Source organism: Pyrus communis, chromosome 11, assembly GCF_041283825.1.
Source record: "Pyrus communis isolate YQ-2024b chromosome 11, ASM4128382v1, whole genome shotgun sequence".
Taxonomy (NCBI): domain Eukaryota; kingdom Viridiplantae; phylum Streptophyta; class Magnoliopsida; order Rosales; family Rosaceae; genus Pyrus; species Pyrus communis.
Window position 1 is genome coordinate 1,366,301 of NC_142575.1, and position 17,130 is coordinate 1,383,430.

The 17,130-nt window shown below is 37.3% G+C and overlaps 2 protein-coding genes across 7 annotated transcripts in view; both read right to left on the bottom strand.

The window, feature by feature from the left end:
* The window catches only part of LOC137742188 (disease resistance protein At4g27190), a 73,912-nt gene that overhangs the window by 14,460 nt on the left and 42,322 nt on the right, over positions 1-17,130 (bottom strand). The gene's annotated exons all lie outside the window — the stretch shown is intronic.
* On the bottom strand, positions 6,949-11,710 carry LOC137742187 (accelerated cell death 11-like). Of its 3 annotated transcripts, none has more exons than XM_088679710.1 (5): positions 11,209-11,710; positions 10,622-10,850; positions 8,374-8,546; positions 7,548-7,693; positions 6,949-7,218 (listed from the first exon to the last, which is right to left on the bottom strand). In XM_088679710.1, the coding sequence occupies exons 2-5, from the start codon at positions 10,823-10,825 to the stop codon at positions 7,100-7,102; spliced, it is 642 nt and encodes a 213-aa protein (XP_088535836.1). In that variant the 5' UTR covers positions 10,826-10,850; positions 11,209-11,710; the 3' UTR covers positions 6,949-7,099. The 3 variants fall into 3 exon arrangements, with proteins under 3 accessions (XP_088535836.1, XP_088535835.1, XP_068338077.1); XM_088679709.1 differs by having other exon boundaries at positions 10,622-10,868; XM_068481976.2 differs by lacking the exon at positions 11,209-11,710 and having other exon boundaries at positions 10,622-11,200.

Below are 17,130 nucleotides of genomic sequence, written 5' to 3' on the forward strand. Positions count from 1 at the left end.
CGGAAGTGGGAGGGCAGACAATCCTTGTCCGACGGTCATTCAAAAGCTATTACGCCATGGCTAGCTACGTCATTCACAGGATCACGTCGTAAATGGTGGATACATTTGAGAGAAAATATAAGGCGTGCATGTCTGAACACATCACATCCAGTGTCATCCCTACTTACTCCTATATTTCTCCCACAGTCATCACTCGTAGTTGTCAAGAAGAACTTATCTATACCGAGTTCGTCACTATGTTAACATTCTAAATTAATAACGCGACACTATATAAAAAATATTTACACATATCAATCTAGGGTGCATGCAAAACTTGCCAACCCGCTTGGGGTTTGTTGAGGGCTTCCCCCTGTTTTGCCTTCGTCCTTGTTTTGATTGGTCGTTCCGGGTGTTCTTTGATATGAAAGGAAGCGACAACTTATTTCAATTATCAAGCTGAACACAAAAGTCCATGAAAATATGCCGTAATTGACGTAGCATTTGCCATTATATAAGGGCGGAGGCAAGAATTTCAAAAGTGCGTGGACTAATATTTTGCAATAATGATAAAGCTCAGATTGTTGTAAAATTGGCGGTATGTGTACAGTGGAATAAATAAAATAAGACACAATATTTACGAGGTTCCTCAACAGTCAGTGTAACTGGAGTATGTCCTCGGGGCAGCAATAGTGCTTTTATTCATTATCTGCATAATAGGAGTACAAAAATATCCTTCTCTATTTTCTCCCTCTTCTCCCTCTCTTTTCTCTCCTCTCTTCCCTTTCCTCTTCCTTCCTCTTTCTCTCTTCCGTCCGTGCACATACTCTGTGTGTGAACTAATGGACCTTTATATAGAGAAGGGCATAAGGTGGACATCATAATTGCATAAGGTGGACAACAAAATTCCAACAATTGTTGGCAGTCAAATGGGGCTTTTCATTTAAGTGGGTTATCCACTTTTATTACACTCCCCATTGGATTACCACAAGTCTTTAATTGACTTTAGATGCTCCCCCTGATTTCAAATTCTTTAGGCTGATGTGTATTGAAGCAATGCTTGATGTTTTGTGGGCTCATCGTTGATCCTTCTGCTTCAGTCTCTTGCATAGCAGAATTGGTGCGCAACCTTTGCCTTTGAATGATTCTTCAAAACATTACTTCTCAGCGACTCATCCATGCTTGGCAGCTTCAATGTAAAGAGTCAACATCATATCAACTGTTCTAAGGTATTTGCTAAGGAAATTCGAGAGCTAACAACAATTGAAGATGACTACTCGAGAGCAATGCAAGGTAAGCAATAAGGCAAAGGTTCTAGGCAATCAGTTCCAAATTGGAAGTTTGATTTTAGGTTGCGACTGATTACTTTCTTTCTCCTTGTCTTGCAAGTAAAAACAAGGATAAAGAAAATGATAGGGAAAAAGTATGATATGAGAACTTTTGCCTTCAACCCTAACGATATGAGATACTTTTGCTCTTCAAGAATTTAATGCTGATGTAAAACTTCTTGATCAAAGCTATCATCTTAATGAGGAAATGAGTTGAGCATTTTGAGTGACTTGGTTGAAGAGGTATTCTTGGGTAGAGGAAAATTGAGTATTTCGAGATGCTTTATTAAAGATGCACTCTCGGATAAGAGGAAGAGTTAGACATTCTTGCAGGTCCGCCTTGCCATGGAGAACGGAGGTCGACATATATAAGGATTTCTCAATAGCAAGTAGTGGTGTTGTTGGGACCATTTCCCTTACACTTGTTAGCATCAGTGGTGTAGTTAGAACAGTAAAGTTCACGCGTTTCAACTTTGTCAGACATCTTTGACAAAGTTGCACGTGATATTCGAAAAGCTGAGATTACGTTTGAGAAATTATTTAGCAAAATCTAGCTTTTGAAATTCGAAGAACGGTGCCTCTTTGATTTTTGAACAAGTGGCCATATTGCCTCTTCTTTTATAAAGACATCAATTGTGTTTGAAAACACGCTCAGAAAGTTGCTGCCTGTAGAAATTTCCCTTTTTTGCACTTCTGAGATTTCAATTTATCTGACCTCATTTTCCTTCATCATTTATGAAAATGGCTTACCCATTTGACCATCGTTTTAATTTGAATGTTGTGGAAGATGCATACATGTCTCTTCAAGATAATATATGGCACTCATCCTTCTTATCCTCTAATGGTCCTCTTGCGGTTGGACACTCTATGATGAAGAATGACATAACCGTTATGGTGGTAGTTAGGAATCTTCTCACTCCCAAGGATAAAAAGATACTTTCAAAATGGTTTGATGAATTAGTTGTTCAAGACTCTCTGGCTTTCAACGTTCAGTGTGCAGGCTCTGTATCTAATATGGGCCAACGTCTACTTGCTCAAACACACCAAGTGGAATCATTAATGGCTGAGGTGGCAAGCCTTAGACAATAGATTATAGGGCTCAAGCACAAGAACAAAGAGTTATACATGCTTGCAAATAATTACTTAACAAACAAGAAAAGAAAGTTTGATCAGCTGCAGGAATCCGAAAGTCAGACTCAAAGTGACCATCAGAGGTTCGTGGCTTTATTCCAAAGGCACCAATTACCTTTGCTGTCTGAAGTTTTACCAAGTACTGAGGCTCTAAATAATCAACCTCTGGTGCCTTTTCTTTCTGGAGTTTTGCCAAGTACTAAGGCTTCACATGATCAACCTTGTGAAGACTCCCCATGTTTTGTTTGTTTTTGTAGTTGTACCTCACCTGCATGTATATGCATACAAATTTCCTCTCTTATGCCTAAAAACTTTTAGTTTGGCTTGTTAGATATAGAAAACATGGAAACTTCTGGTTCCATAATCAATAAATCAATGAGGAAACAATGAAATATCATAGATTGTTCATAATATCATATAAATACATGTCCACACAAAATGTTAGAACTTCAGGTTATTAACATTATACACATGTTCTTAAAATTTATTCTCGATAGCGATATCATTAGATCCTTTCAAAAGGATAAGAATAGTGTTGACATATTGTTTGATCTGCAACTCGAGACAATGTTTCTTTTAACACTTAAATATTTATACTTTTTAGGAGTCTCAATCTAATATCAACTCTTGTAGGAGATTTAGTATGTTGCAACAATATCATAATGATAGTACTCACTAAGGCAATTTATACCATCCATTGGTATTAAGTACATAATTTGTGCTTTACCCTTCCGAGGCTTACTTTAAGCAACTTGAATCCTTCATGGATTTTCTACACTTCATGACACATTACCCTTTTGGAACATATACAGAGCAATTTGCTCCCATGTGCACTTGAGGGAATTACTTGTGGAGATATGCTTTAGGCATATATATAATTCTCCACTGAAATGAACAAGTTTCACAATGAGAAATCATGTTTCCAGGAGTGTATTACAATTTCATATTTCAATTGGAAACCTTGTGTAACAACCCATACCAAAATTTCAATATTTTTATAATTTTAAAAGTGTGAATTTATGAAAATACCATTTAAGGTGAAATCGTAGACTTTTGTTGACCCTCATATTGTGAGACGTGTAATCCATTCTATTAGTGTATCCTTGTAGGACTCGTCATTACGAACATATGGGTACAAGTGGAATCGGTTTCGAAACTGTGATGGAGACTATGAATCTACGAATCCGAAAGATACCTTTGTAAAATTACTATTTTAGATATTTTAATATTATCTTATTATTTTATTACTTATTTTTTATTATATATTATTTTATAATATTTTTTGGTGGGATTTTGTGGACCGTGGGACCCATTCCCCACTAAAAAAACACTCCTTTGTCACTGTACACATCGGTGCACAAATTTTCCGACCACCACCGCCCAAATCAAGAGCACCACAAGCTTCGTCTCATCCTCATGAATCCAAAACACCCAACCTAACCTCGAACTTCTTTCCAGACTGTTGGGATCAAAACAAAATCGGACTGTAAATTTTTAGGCCAAACTACAGCTAGTTAGAAGTCGAGAAGGGTACCATTCTCTCATCTCGTCGAGAGGTATGATTTTTGTTTTTGATTCACCCAATTTCGTTAAGTATAGAAGAAGTTATAACCATTTGAATTTTCCCCAGTTTCCGACGATCTCCGTGCCTTTGCAGGCATTTTGCGGCTAACTCCGTCCACTTTTTGGACTCCAATCAAGTATAATCTTATTCTGCACTTCCCTATCTTCGTTTTGATATATTATAAGTCGAATTTGGTTGAGAAATGAGAGAGATATGGTCATTTGAAAACTTACCATAAAATCGGGCGAAATTTCCAGATTTCCGACGACTGGAATATTCCTTACATCGACTTTTACGAAATTTTCTCAGGAACCTTCCTAGACTAATTTAGACGTCTAACTCCATTTTTGACATCCATTTAGTGAAATTCCAAAGTTTTAATTCAGTTGACCAGCTCGGCGTCTCGGTTGACTTTTTGGGTCAACCGTTGACTTTTTACGAAATCTTTCCGTTGACTTTTTCGGTAGCTAGGCATGGCTGCCGGCCATGCGTCATGGTGGTTTTAGTGTGAGTGACGTCAAGGATGGGTTCTTGGCTCGAGGGCCCAACGACAAGGATGGGTTTTGATGAAACCCTAAATGAATTTTTTTTTTTGTTTTTGTTTTAATTCCATATTAATTCAATGCATATTTAAACAAATAATTCAATGCATGGACATATATTTGATGCAATTCAAGGCAATATCAAATTCACATAATTCAACAATTATGAATATAACGCATACACAATTTATGTAGAATCTAAAATTCGAAAAATGTAAAGTTGGGTCATTTATTATAATGAATGTTCATGCTATCAGGACTGCAAAAATATCGAGATAAAAACCGTTGATTTGTAAGAACTTGATTGCTTGATGATATTGATGAACTGGTTTGATTGCGTGACTAAAGGAAGGGGGCCAGCGACATGGAGAGATTGTAGAGAGAGATGTGTTTGTAGAATTGTAGGGGAATATGTGTGTTATTCCCTCCTACGTAGTACCTTTATTTATAATAATAAGAGGGAGAAGAATTCCTTCATCCCCAAGGAATACAATTCTATATAAGAAAGAATAACTAGAATCAAATCTAATATAAGATTTACACAATCACACTTAAACTAAGAAAGTTTACAACAATTTTTTACTTTTTTCCATTTTTTTTAAAGAAAGAAAGTAATTATTAATTAGTTATCACTCAATACTACAGTACAAATTTGTTGCAGATAATTTGTGTTGAGAATTACAAATTTGTGTTGAGGTTCATAATCTCACTCTAACAAAAAGAAATTAGTTCCAACATAATTATACAAATACATACAACAGTATACATGAAAAAACAAAGAGGGAGTACAACCCGTTTCACAAGGCTTCCTCCTAAGCTCTCCTTATTCTTTCTGCAACCTGCAACCAACAACCAAACTCCATCTCCGTACTCTCTTACTGGGAGCTCTCTTTTTCTTTTTCTCTTGGATCCTCCTCTTTCATTTTATTTTTTTATTTTTTTTTTCAATTCCACCCACTTGAAGTCTGCTTTTTCTTTCTTCCAGGAGCTGCTCTTTGATTTCTTTTCATTATTTTATTCCTTTCTAGCTGGCCACTTTCCCCATAATTCGTTCGGTCTCAGTGTCGAGAGCTCACTCTCTAATTTCACTTGAAATCACTGTATTTTATTCCTTTCATCCTTTTCAGCCCACCTATTCCTTCGAATTCCATTTCTTTTATTCCTTTCTTTCCATCATGCTAGATTCCCTACCATAGAAATATTAATTCTTGCAACTTTCGGCTACTGGAGTCCAACTGGAGTGTAGGTTCATTCTTAAACCGAACGGAACACATGTTAATAGGCATTTGAGAGGAGCATTTGTTCTTCCGTTTGCATATTTTTCCACCAAAATCAATGTCGTGAGAGAGGTAGTCATGTCAATGCAATTCGAAGCTCCTTTAAATCATCATATGTAAATCAATGAGCTATTCATAGGAAAAACACTATTCACTCATATTTGTAGATTAATGTGTCTCGCTCAAGTAATCTCATTATACATACTGTCATATGCTTGCTTGTCCACCAAAATCGATATCAATAATGTTGGAACCAAATTCGTGCATTTCCATAAACGGCGATTGAGCACAAACTTGAGCAACCTGCAAAACTGCATACAACCGTGAGCAAACTTAAGACCGGAGGTGTGTACCGGCCAAAGACTCTCCGACGATCAAGTTAGTGGATGATATGAGACTCAAGTAGTAGGCTAGAGAATTAAAGCGTTTAGATTGCGTTACCCTAGATGAACCCTAAGATGGTGTATTTATATCGTGGGAGAGATTTTTTAGAATAGAATCCTCGTTCTAAGCCGAGAGAATCCTGAAGGATATCTAGTAAGTAAATATTGCTTCTTTTTAGGAGTTGTGATTATTTGCGGGACATGCCTCTTCCTAGATTGTAGGAACTCCAAGACTTATAAGATCTGATTGTATCCAATTCTGGATCAAATTGCTTGTCTCACGAAACAAGCATGGTCATCCAACAGAGTCGCTTGGACTTCGTCTAGTGCCCTGGAGTAGAGTGATGGTGGCACCCTACTCCGTTTGATACAGCTCCATCCGGAGTTGATGAGTCCATGACTGAACTTCTGAGGTAACAACATTCTGATTAGCCTTACTCCAGTTCTAGAAAATCATGGTCCCACAAATAACAATTAACAACTCAGATCAAGGGTCTTCAACAAGGTTATAATCTGGTTGAGGATTAAATGGCTAAACAGAAAATGTTATGGAAAACAAAGTCCAAGGAAAACGTAGAGCATAGAAAATTTCTTCACAATAGAGAGATCCAACTGCATTGTGGAAACTTCGAAGCACTTAGACATAAGAGCATCACTTTTTTTCGGTTTTACCACGCTTCGAACTCTCCTGACCTTCTAGTTCAAAAAAGTTGACCAACAGTACATGAAGTATAGAATGGTAGGCAATGGAAAAAGGAAAATTATCATAACTATAACCAAATAGAATAACAATCCTTACAAGGTTCACACTGATATTCAATCATAACATACATATGAAACTCGGAAATCAAAGCATATTTGTAAAAATGCATGCGTAAGTGTGAAAGACGGAAATCGATCAAATCAAGTGTAGCAGTTCTTGAGCTGACTCCCTTGAATGGAATAAGTTGTCGATGTAGCGTATCAGAGGAGCTAATGCAGTAACTGTCCTTTGCATCAAAACAAAAGCCGATGCCTCTGATAAAATATAATACCAAACAAACTGTGTAACCAATCAAGTCCAACCCTAAAATACGCATGCACGTATAGCATTCATAGAAAATTCATGCTAATTATACATGCTCAATATCTGAACGTAAGATTTTTTTTTCTTTTCTTCTTCTCCATATTGGATACGAAAAAAAGAACCTGCAACTGGCCACGGTAGCTACCGCTACCATGAGCAGTCAAACCGATCAATCCCAAATCTCTAGCCTAATGTCACTAGATATGAGCTAGTCTGCGAGAAGCCTGGTTTGGAAGCAGATAATATGACAATGATGAGTTACATACTAGAAATGTCTTACCATCTAATTTTAGCCTTTTCAAGAACAGTGACTTTGTAGGAAGGGTGTACAGTGCACCCGCAACAGCCTTTCTCATAGCCCATCCGTGGTAGGCGTAAAAAACTTGTTTATATGCTGTGTTAACCGCATCCATGATTGAATTTCCGCTGCCCAAGTAAAAAAATTAAAAAGAAAAAGAAATTCAAGTTATAAGTAACTGTGAATCTGTGATAGTAGAATAGCAGCTAGCTGCAAAATTATAGAGACATACAAAAATTAGAAAATTAGAGATAGCAGTCATTGATTTAGGGTTTGTTCTTTTGTGAATAATTAATTCAAAGATTAGTCACTAAATAATTATGTGCCTTCAGTAGAATAATTAAGTCATGGTATAATGGATATCACGAGTTTAGAACGAGGAGTCTATGAACTCATTTGGAAGTACTTTTAAAATGACTGAACATGCGTTTGATGAGAGTACTTTTCAAACCAATCCTTAGTAAAAATGTAAGTGAATCTTGAAAAAACACTTGAAGTGCTTCATGCAAAAATCACATAATTGATACTTCTTGTAAGAAGCACTTTAATTAAGTGCTCTTAAAACCCAAAAACATTTTTCTTAGAAGCATTTTCAGTCATTTTAAAAGCACTTAATGAATATTAAATATTAAAAAAATTCATGATGAACGGAAATATAAATTAAGTGGATATGAGAAAATAGAACATATGAGTGGATGTAGCTGCACGCTTAATATGATATTGCATTTGCAAATGAAAATGATTTTAGACATGTTAATGAAACAGTGAATTCAATGAAGATCGAGGCTAGGTTTGAGATAAGTAAAACCTTGAGGCCAGAGTTTGCTCGAATATTATCTTAAGCATCTCAAGTGAACGCTTCACTCTGACGAGGGATCTCGAAGCACTACTTTGGTCCTTCATGGTATTCTGTTGTATTTCACGGTCAAGCAAATCTTCTAGGGTATTAACTGACTTTCCTGCCTTTTCAATCCCATTAACCTAGCAACCACCACATTAATCAAAATTTGATTAAAAAAACAAAAAAAACAAAGAAACACTCACATCAAAGGGAATTATATATGAACAAAATCAAAAGGCAAATATAAATAATTAAGATCATCTTTGAAATATGTAAAATGTCTTAATTGTGTATTATATAACTTAAAAATATATTTGAAATCCAATACACCAAAATTTCAATATCGAAATTTGTCATATCCTAACCCGAGCTCCCACCATATCCGGGTCCGCTCCATCACCGTAGCACGATATTGTCCAATTTGGGCCCCAAGTACGTCCTCACGATTTTGTTTTTGGGAACTCACACGAGAACTTCCCAGTGGATCAACCATCATAGGAATGCTCTCACGCGCTACTCGCTTAACTTCGGAATTCCCATGCAACCCAAAGCCAATGAGCTTCCAAAGAGCCTCATGCTAGGTAGGATGAGAATATAAATATAAGAATCACTCCTCTAGACGATGTGGGACGTCACAAAATTACTCACCCTCACCAGAAGATGTGAAAAAATAAAGTAATATATTTTCATTTTTACATCTCATGCATTTCAGTCAGTCCCCAATTTCACTGACTATCTACGTGGCCCAATAATTTTAAAACATCTGTCAATCCGAGGACTTTGCCATCTCTGTAACCAAACACAAATTGATGCTTTAAACCCGTGACCAAACAATAGTCTTCCTCCTCTCCAACAAGTCTGCGTAGATCTTCAAAGCCGGTCACGGCGACCTCGTCGGCTCCACCATCATCTTCCAGATACAAGCCATAGACTTCATTTTCACCAATCTTGTCCTCCACAGCCACGCCGAGCTCGATCTCACTCACCAAGATAAAGTGCCGCCGACATACCCACATAGCTGCAGATTTCGTAGCCGTCAATCGCACTGTAGCGGTTGAATCAACGGTTGAAAGAGGGACTGGGGCGGTGATGGGATCAGTTGAGGAGAGAAGATGAAGGAGAGAAGGCGGGCTGAAGAAGAAACCATAGCGATGGCTTGGAAGATTTGCAGATATCGAAGAGGAAGAGTTCTGTTTGGTATTGGGTTTAAAGAGTTGGTTCGCGTTTGGTTACAAAGGTAGCAGAGTGTTGGGATTAACAAATGTCTTAAAATCATTGGGCCACATAGATGGTCAGTTAAATTGAGTTACTGACTGTTCAGTACCCAAACCCAAGTATTCTCCTAAGAATAATAAGAAATGTTTAGGAATTTATGTAATTGAGTTTTTATTTAATATTTTTGCCTTCCTTTTATTATTTTAACGCAATGAATAAATATTTCATCACATTAAATTAAAAAAAAAAAAAAAAATCAATAACAAAAAAAGTTAGATGTATTTCATTTTCATCATGAAATTTATATTCTCCTACTAGAGCAAAACATGTCTTAGTGTATATGGTGTTGGGTTTCATCATAAAAGTTTGATGTAATTGAGTTATAAAATGTTAGATGTAATTGAGTTATAAAATGTTCATTTATATTCTCAAATTTACATCCTTGCACAGGAAGTTGCTCTACGAAACTGAATTAGCTGAAACCATTAAATCAGCATGTAGTTCAATATCTTAGTGTATATGGTGTTGGATTTCCACTCATTTCAAGTTCAAAACTCTCTCTCTTAAATAATTGTAATAGTTTAAAATCTTCTCCCTCTTATTAATAATAATAATAATTTTTTTATATAAAAAATCCATTGAATCAAAAGGAAATATGAGCAAATCAATTATAAAGTTGAGGAACACTGAATAAACAATAAGGACGTACATAAAATAAAATTTGGTTCCTTTTTATTGTCTGTATATTATCCTCTAGTTTTATTATTTATTTAAAAAAAGAGTAACTGATTTAATCGTGTGTATATTTCCCATGAGTCAAACGCACAAAAGAAATCAAAGCACTCATCAATCACAAGCCACCAAACCCTAAAGAACACCCAAGTTTTATATCAAACTTTTGAAATTTGATTCAAATGTAGAAGACAATGACAAGGTTGCAACCCAAATCTCCCCGTCACCAAAAAGCATCAAACTCTCAAGTCTAAGAGATGAATAATACCTTAGCAGAGTACTCTATGTCGGCGAACTTCATAGCGACGCCTAAGTGTCGAATGAGAGGAGAAACGAGACGACAGGCTTGGGTGAACTTGCCAATTTCCATGGTGATCGGTGACCGAGAGTTCAGCTGAGCGGCCAGTTGTTCGAACTCATCTGCCAGCCTTGTCAGAATTCTCTCATCTCTCCTTTTCACTACCCTTGCCATTCTATAGCTTCTTTTCACCAACTATCTGCTCCTCTCTCAAACACTTTCATTTTATAGGAAATTTTGGAAAACTAACTAAAATTTGGACTCCAAATAAAATTATAACCATCACTTTAAAATTTTAAATTTATGATAATTATAATCAAAAGTTGATACGAAAATATTAATATACCCTACGTTGCTTTGATCTGATGCTAAAATATCAATATGTTGCTCGAAAAGGAATAAATTTTAGGAATATATGCTCCTCATATTCTCTTCTTAAAAGAAATTCCTCGTGTCCTTATTTGCAGTGGCAATCCAAAAAGGAGCCTGGTGCAATTGTTTGCAGGGTTTCTCCATCCTCAGTTAAAATCAAATTAACTTGCAGAAAAGAGAAGTACCTTCTTCATCCGGGTTTTGATTTCGGATTTCCGGGATTTGTTGTAAATCCTCCTCTTTTCGGCCTGCCGAGCTCTCTTCACAGCAGAGTCGGGCTTCTTCGTTGCGACCTCACAAACAACGGAATGTCGAACCGGCCTCTGAAGTGGGCTCACGGCCACATACCTTGAAAATAGTCAAGAACCTGCACCAACAATTAAAAACAGACGAACACAACATGATTGAAGAACACAGATCGGGATTAGAAACGATCTAATTTTGGGAAAACTGTATAGAAGTTGCCTGATGCACTGAGGAATCGTTTTTGAACTGCTTCGACACGGCCTTCGCCGGAATCGTAGCAAAAAATTCGGAAAGCGGACGAACGTAACAAGAATGTACTGCTGAGAAAAGGGAGGGATGGGGGGACTTGATGGAGGGAAAGAAAAGGGGATGGAAACGGACGGAATAGCAGTCGAAGCAATCCACGATGATTGACGCGTGGGCGCCCTTCCACTGTGCAAAGCAGTGACAATTTCGTAAATAAATTAAAATTTCCAATCTGAACGGCTGCGAAGAGGCTGTGGCAATTTTGTAAATAACTAAAAAATCCACCCAAGTCACTGTTCTTTTAACACAGGCAACGATGGAGTTCTTGATCTGATATGCAGGTAACCATTTTTCTGTAGAAAAACTAATATAAAAAAATTTGAAAATTTTGAATTTTAATAATAATGATAAAATAAAGGATAAAGTGAATAATATTAGGTTTGTCTTTTTAATGTAAAAATATGATTTTTCGTTAAAGTAAATAGTACCGCAACTTTTTCGCTAAAACTTCAATTTTTCATTGGAGTAAAGGTGTTGGTGCACAGTCCTACTTGGTTCAGTAGTTTTGTAAGAAGTTTTGTTTTCCTAGTGGTGTGGTGGCCTCCCATATCGGGCATTGAAAGTGATTAAGATGGGATGGTATATCTCTTGTTTGCAATGTACACTATGAACTAATTAAGATGCAATTGGCTTGTTCAGCTTCTGCTGTTGATACTGCGGTCCGTGCTGCAGCACATTACTCAGGGACCATCTTATTATTTTTAGAGAGTTTTAAAGAAAAGTCTGCAGTACTGTTTATTTGAACGAAAAACCACATTTTTACACTAAAAAGTCAATTCTGGTATTATTCACTTTACTCTTTATTTTGTCCTTATTGTTAAAACTTAAAGTTTTCAAGATTTTTTCATTAGTTTTCTTTTATTTTTAATAGGACTTAGTCATTGTGTATCACAGAATGTGATGATTTGATGCATCGCCAGTTTCTATCTAGCATATATAGTTTTTAGCGCAACATTTCTGCCAATGTGGTTGCAACAATTGAGAATGGCAATCTCACTTTATGCTGAACCTTGGTCTTTTCTCTCATCTACCCTTGCGGCCACTCTGAAAATAGTTTCTGATAGAAGTTCTACACTCAGGCGTACTTAATTAGCTATTTTTCTGAACTTTGCTCCCATCATAATTTTTTTAACAGCTTGGGTGGTGCAGGTTGCTGAGAGCATTGCTTCCTTGGTTGACAGATGGCAGGGGATTGGTTTTACTCACGGTGTGTTGAACCCTGACAATATGAGCATTATGGGTCTTACAATTGATTACGGTCCTTCCGGATATCTGGATGCCTTTGCTCCAAGTTACATGCCGAATACCACGGATCTTCCTGGGAGGAGATATTGTTTTACAAATCAGCCTGATATTGGCTTGTCGAATATTGCACAATTCACCAGAACTCTTGTAGCTGCCAAGTTGATAGATGATAAGGAGGCGAATTATGCAATGGAAAGGTAATTTTTCATTCCTACACCTTCATCGTAATTAAATGTATGTTGAAGTGGGAATTAATTAAAATTTTATTTTCGGGGGATCTTTTACGGATATGGAACCAAATTCATGGATGACCATCAAGCTATAATGACCAAAAAACTTGGTCTCCCCATGTACATTAAACAGCTGATCAGTAAACTTCTGAATAACATGGCTATTGACAAAGTGGATTACACAAACTTTTTTTGGTTGCTATCCAATATCAAAGCTGATCCTAACATTCCCGAAGAGGAGTTGTTGAACCCACTAAAGGCTGTTCTATTAGACAATGGGCAGGAGCAAAAGGAGGCATGGATCAGCTGGGTGAATATCTACATAGAGGAGGTACGATGAACTCTGGTTTTCTTATGATTTCTATCTCGGAAAAGTATATTGGTTTGATACCGACGCTGCATTCATCATAGACGTTATTTCGCTCAGAATATTTATTAAACTCGTCCAGTGGCTAGAGTCTCGTCAAAAGCGAACGTGTCATTTGATTTTCTCACACATTATGGTTGCTACTTGTGCAGCTGGCCACAAGCGGCATCTCAGATGAGGAGAGGAAGGCATCAATGAATGCGGTGAACCCTAAGTATGTTCTCAGAAACTACTTGTGCCAGAGTGCCATCGATGCAGCTGAACAAGGTGATTTTGAGGAGGTTTGGAGGGTGCTTAAAGTAATGGAACGACCATATGATGAGCAACCAGGAAAGGAGAAATACGCTCGCTTACCCCCCTGCTTGGGCTTATAGGCCTGGAGTTTGCATGCTGTCTTGCTCTTTATGAGCTTGGTTATCTGATTACAATGTTATAGTTATATATATGGCGCAAAGAGATTTTCGTTTTGTTTTTCCTCAACAGTTTTATCGTTCGTCATGTAATAGTAAGTAGTCGTATATAATAGTCAAATTCGGGTTTTCTCCTTCTCTTTCATTTACCTCGGGCGATGAAATAAAGTGGCAACGTTGTATGATTCATGTTTCTATACAATATATACAGCTTAAAGAAATGCAAGAAAAACCAGCTCAAACGGAACATGTTGGGTCTTAAAAAGACTTCACTACTTGGGAGATGTTTATCTCACAAAGAAGAATGTAACGCAACGAAATTGATAGGCAAGAGAAAGAAATAACACTCGAAGTATTACACAAAATTTTATTTTAACTCTCACAACAAACTAATACAAGAGGAAACACTCAAACACTCTCACACTTCTTAACTCTTCCTCACTTCTTGCTCTCTTAGTTCTTACATCACAACACACACATACATATATTTATAGGCATACTTTGCCAACTTACTATTGCCCACCGCCTTTGGACTTTGCATTTCAACAACACAAATTTACAATCAGCTAGACCTTTCTAGCATGCACACAGACTTAGGCTTTGCCTAATGTCCTCACAATTTTACAACTAGCTAGAACTTTCTAGTTAGTTACCACCGGCTTAAACTTTGGTAGAATTCTCTAGTATGTGCATGAATCTTTATTTGTGCATGGGTTGGATCAATTGTCTTGGGCCAAGACAAGATCATTCAACATCCCCCCTTAATCTTGTCTTGTGACGTTGATTGAGGTCCTCAATCTGACAAAGTTTTCTTGTTTGAGTGGCTTGGTGAATATGTCGACGACTTGGTCTTGAGACTTCACATATTCCACTTGCACTTCATTTCTTGCAATGCACTCTCTAAATGTAGTGATAACGGGTATCTATGTGCTTGCTCCTATCATGGAACACCGGATTCTTTGCTAAAGCTATTGTAGACTTGTTGTCAACATAAATCTCTGTTGGTTCTTCTTTCAACATGCTTAATTCTTTCAGCAATTTCTTAACCAAATTGCATGACAGACGCATGCTGTAGCGGCTACGTATTCAGCTTCATAGGTAGATAGAGTGACAATCGATTGCATCTTCAACATCCATGTGAATGCAGTGTCTCCCATGAAGAAAACAAATCCAGTAGTGTTTTTTCTATCGTCGGAATCTCCTGCCGAATCACTGTCGCTATATCCAACAAGTTTGTAGTTACTAGAACTTGAATAGAACAAGCCAAAGTTAATAGTACCCTTAAGGTATCGAAGAATTCTTTTGGTGGTCTTCGAATGTGTAGTTGTGGGATTCTCCATGTAGCGATTGACTAATTCGACGGCATAGAGAATGTCTGGTCTTGTGCAAGTCAAGTAGCACAAGCTTCTAACTAGACTCTTGAAAAATGTTGGATCTACTCTTTTTCCTTTATCATGCTTGTTTAGTTTGACCCTGCACTCCACTGGCATGCTTATGGGCTTACAGTCGCCCATTTTGAACTTCTTCAATATCTCCTTCATGTAGCTTTCTTGGAAGATGAAAATGCCTTCTTCGTTCCGCTTGACTTCAATGCCTAGGTAGTATGTCATCAGCCCGATGTTGGTCATCTCGAATGCTTTGGTCATCGCTCTCTTGAACTCTTCAAACATGCTTGGATTACTTCTGGTGAAGATTAGATCATCCACATACAGGCACACAATCAAAATATCTCCATCTTTGACTTTGACATAGAGAGCATGTTCATGAGGGCATTTGGTGAAGTTGTTTTCTTGGAAGTACTTGTCAATGCAACTATTTCATGCTCATGGTGCTTGTTTTAACCTACAGAGGGATTTCTTCAGCTTCAGAACTTTGTCTTCATGCCCATTGATTTCATAGCCTGATGATTGTTGAATGTAGACTTCTTCTTCAAGGACTCCATTTAGGAAAGCGGACCTCACATCCATTTGTTGAATCTTCCATTTATTTTGAGCTGCCAAAGAAATTAGTAATCGTATCGTTTCCAAACGAGCAACGGGTGCAAAAACCTAGTCATAGTTGATTCCAGCTCTTTAACTATAACCCTTCGCCACTAGTCTCGCCTTGTATCTTTCGACCTCTCCGTTGGCATTTTTCTTTGTCTTGTTCACCCACTTGACTCTGATGGCTTTGTGTCCTTTCAGAAGAATGGCAAGTTCCCATGTATCATTTTTTTGCATTGCTTCGATTTCTTCATCCATTGTTTTCCTTCACTTAGTATCTTGCATTGTTTATTGGAAGTCGACTAGTTCACAATCAGCAAAGAGACAGAAAAGTGTAGGATTATCAAGTTTTTCAGCTACGTCATAAAGGTCTCGTATACTTCTTGTGCGTGGTACTTCTCTTTCATTTAGACTCTCACTTGACGATGCTAATGTTGGTGAATTGCCATAATTGGTTGATGTTGGTGAAGCAGGTGGAGTAGTGGATTCTTGTTGAACGTCTCTTACTTGCTCTATCATCCCTTATTCATTCTCTTCTTCAAACTGAGGAAAGAAGCTGAGATCACTTGCATGAGAATCAAAATCTCATTCTCCTTCTTCATCAAACATCACGTCTCGACTGATCATGGTCTTCCCATTGTTCAGATTATATAGCTTATAGCCTTTTGAATTTGTGTCATAGCCGATGAAGATGAACTTTTCACTTTTGTCGTTGAGTTTGGTTATCCTCTCATCTGGTACATGTACATAGGCTATGCTTCCAAAAACTCTTAGATGAGAAATACCTAGTTTTCTTCCACTCTATGCTTCTTGCAGAGTCTTTCCCCACACACTTCTTGTTGAAGACCTATTTGATAGATAGACAGCAAATGTTACTACTTTTGCCCACAACTCCTTAGGCAACCTCTTGCTTTTAGGCATACTTCGAGCCATGTCGAGGATAGTTTGATTTTTTCTCTCCTCCACACCGTTTTGTTGAAGAGATCTTGGAACTGTCAAAGGTCGACGAATTCTATTGGCTTCACAGAATTCTTGAAATTCCTTCGAAGTGAATTCTCTTCCTCGATCAGATCTCATGGCCTTGATCCTACAACCACTCTCTTTTTCTATAACAGCTTTGAACTTCCTGAATGCTCCAAATGCTTCTGATTTTTGCTTTAAGAAATATACCCAAGTTTTCCTTGAAAAATCATCAATGAAGAGAAGGAAATAATTATTTTTACCGAAATAGCTTGGTTTTATTGGACCGCACATGTCGGTGTGAATAAGCTCGAATGGATTCTGGGCTTATGTGGTTGACTCCTTTGGAAAGCTTTTCCTG

Excerpts from the sequence above, each read along its gene's own strand:
- LOC137742187 (XM_088679710.1), bottom strand. The coding sequence starts at position 10,825 with ATGGCAAGGGTAGTGAAAAGGAGAGATGAGAGAATTCTGACAAGGCTG. Across the intron at positions 8,547-10,621 it reads ACATAGAGTACTCTGCTAAG|GTTAATGGGATTGAAAAGGC; the intron begins GTATTATTCATC and ends GGTGGTTGCTAG. Across the intron at positions 7,219-7,547 it reads GAAAAGGCTAAAATTAGATG|AGGCATCGGCTTTTGTTTTG; the intron begins GTAAGACATTTC and ends ATATTTTATCAG.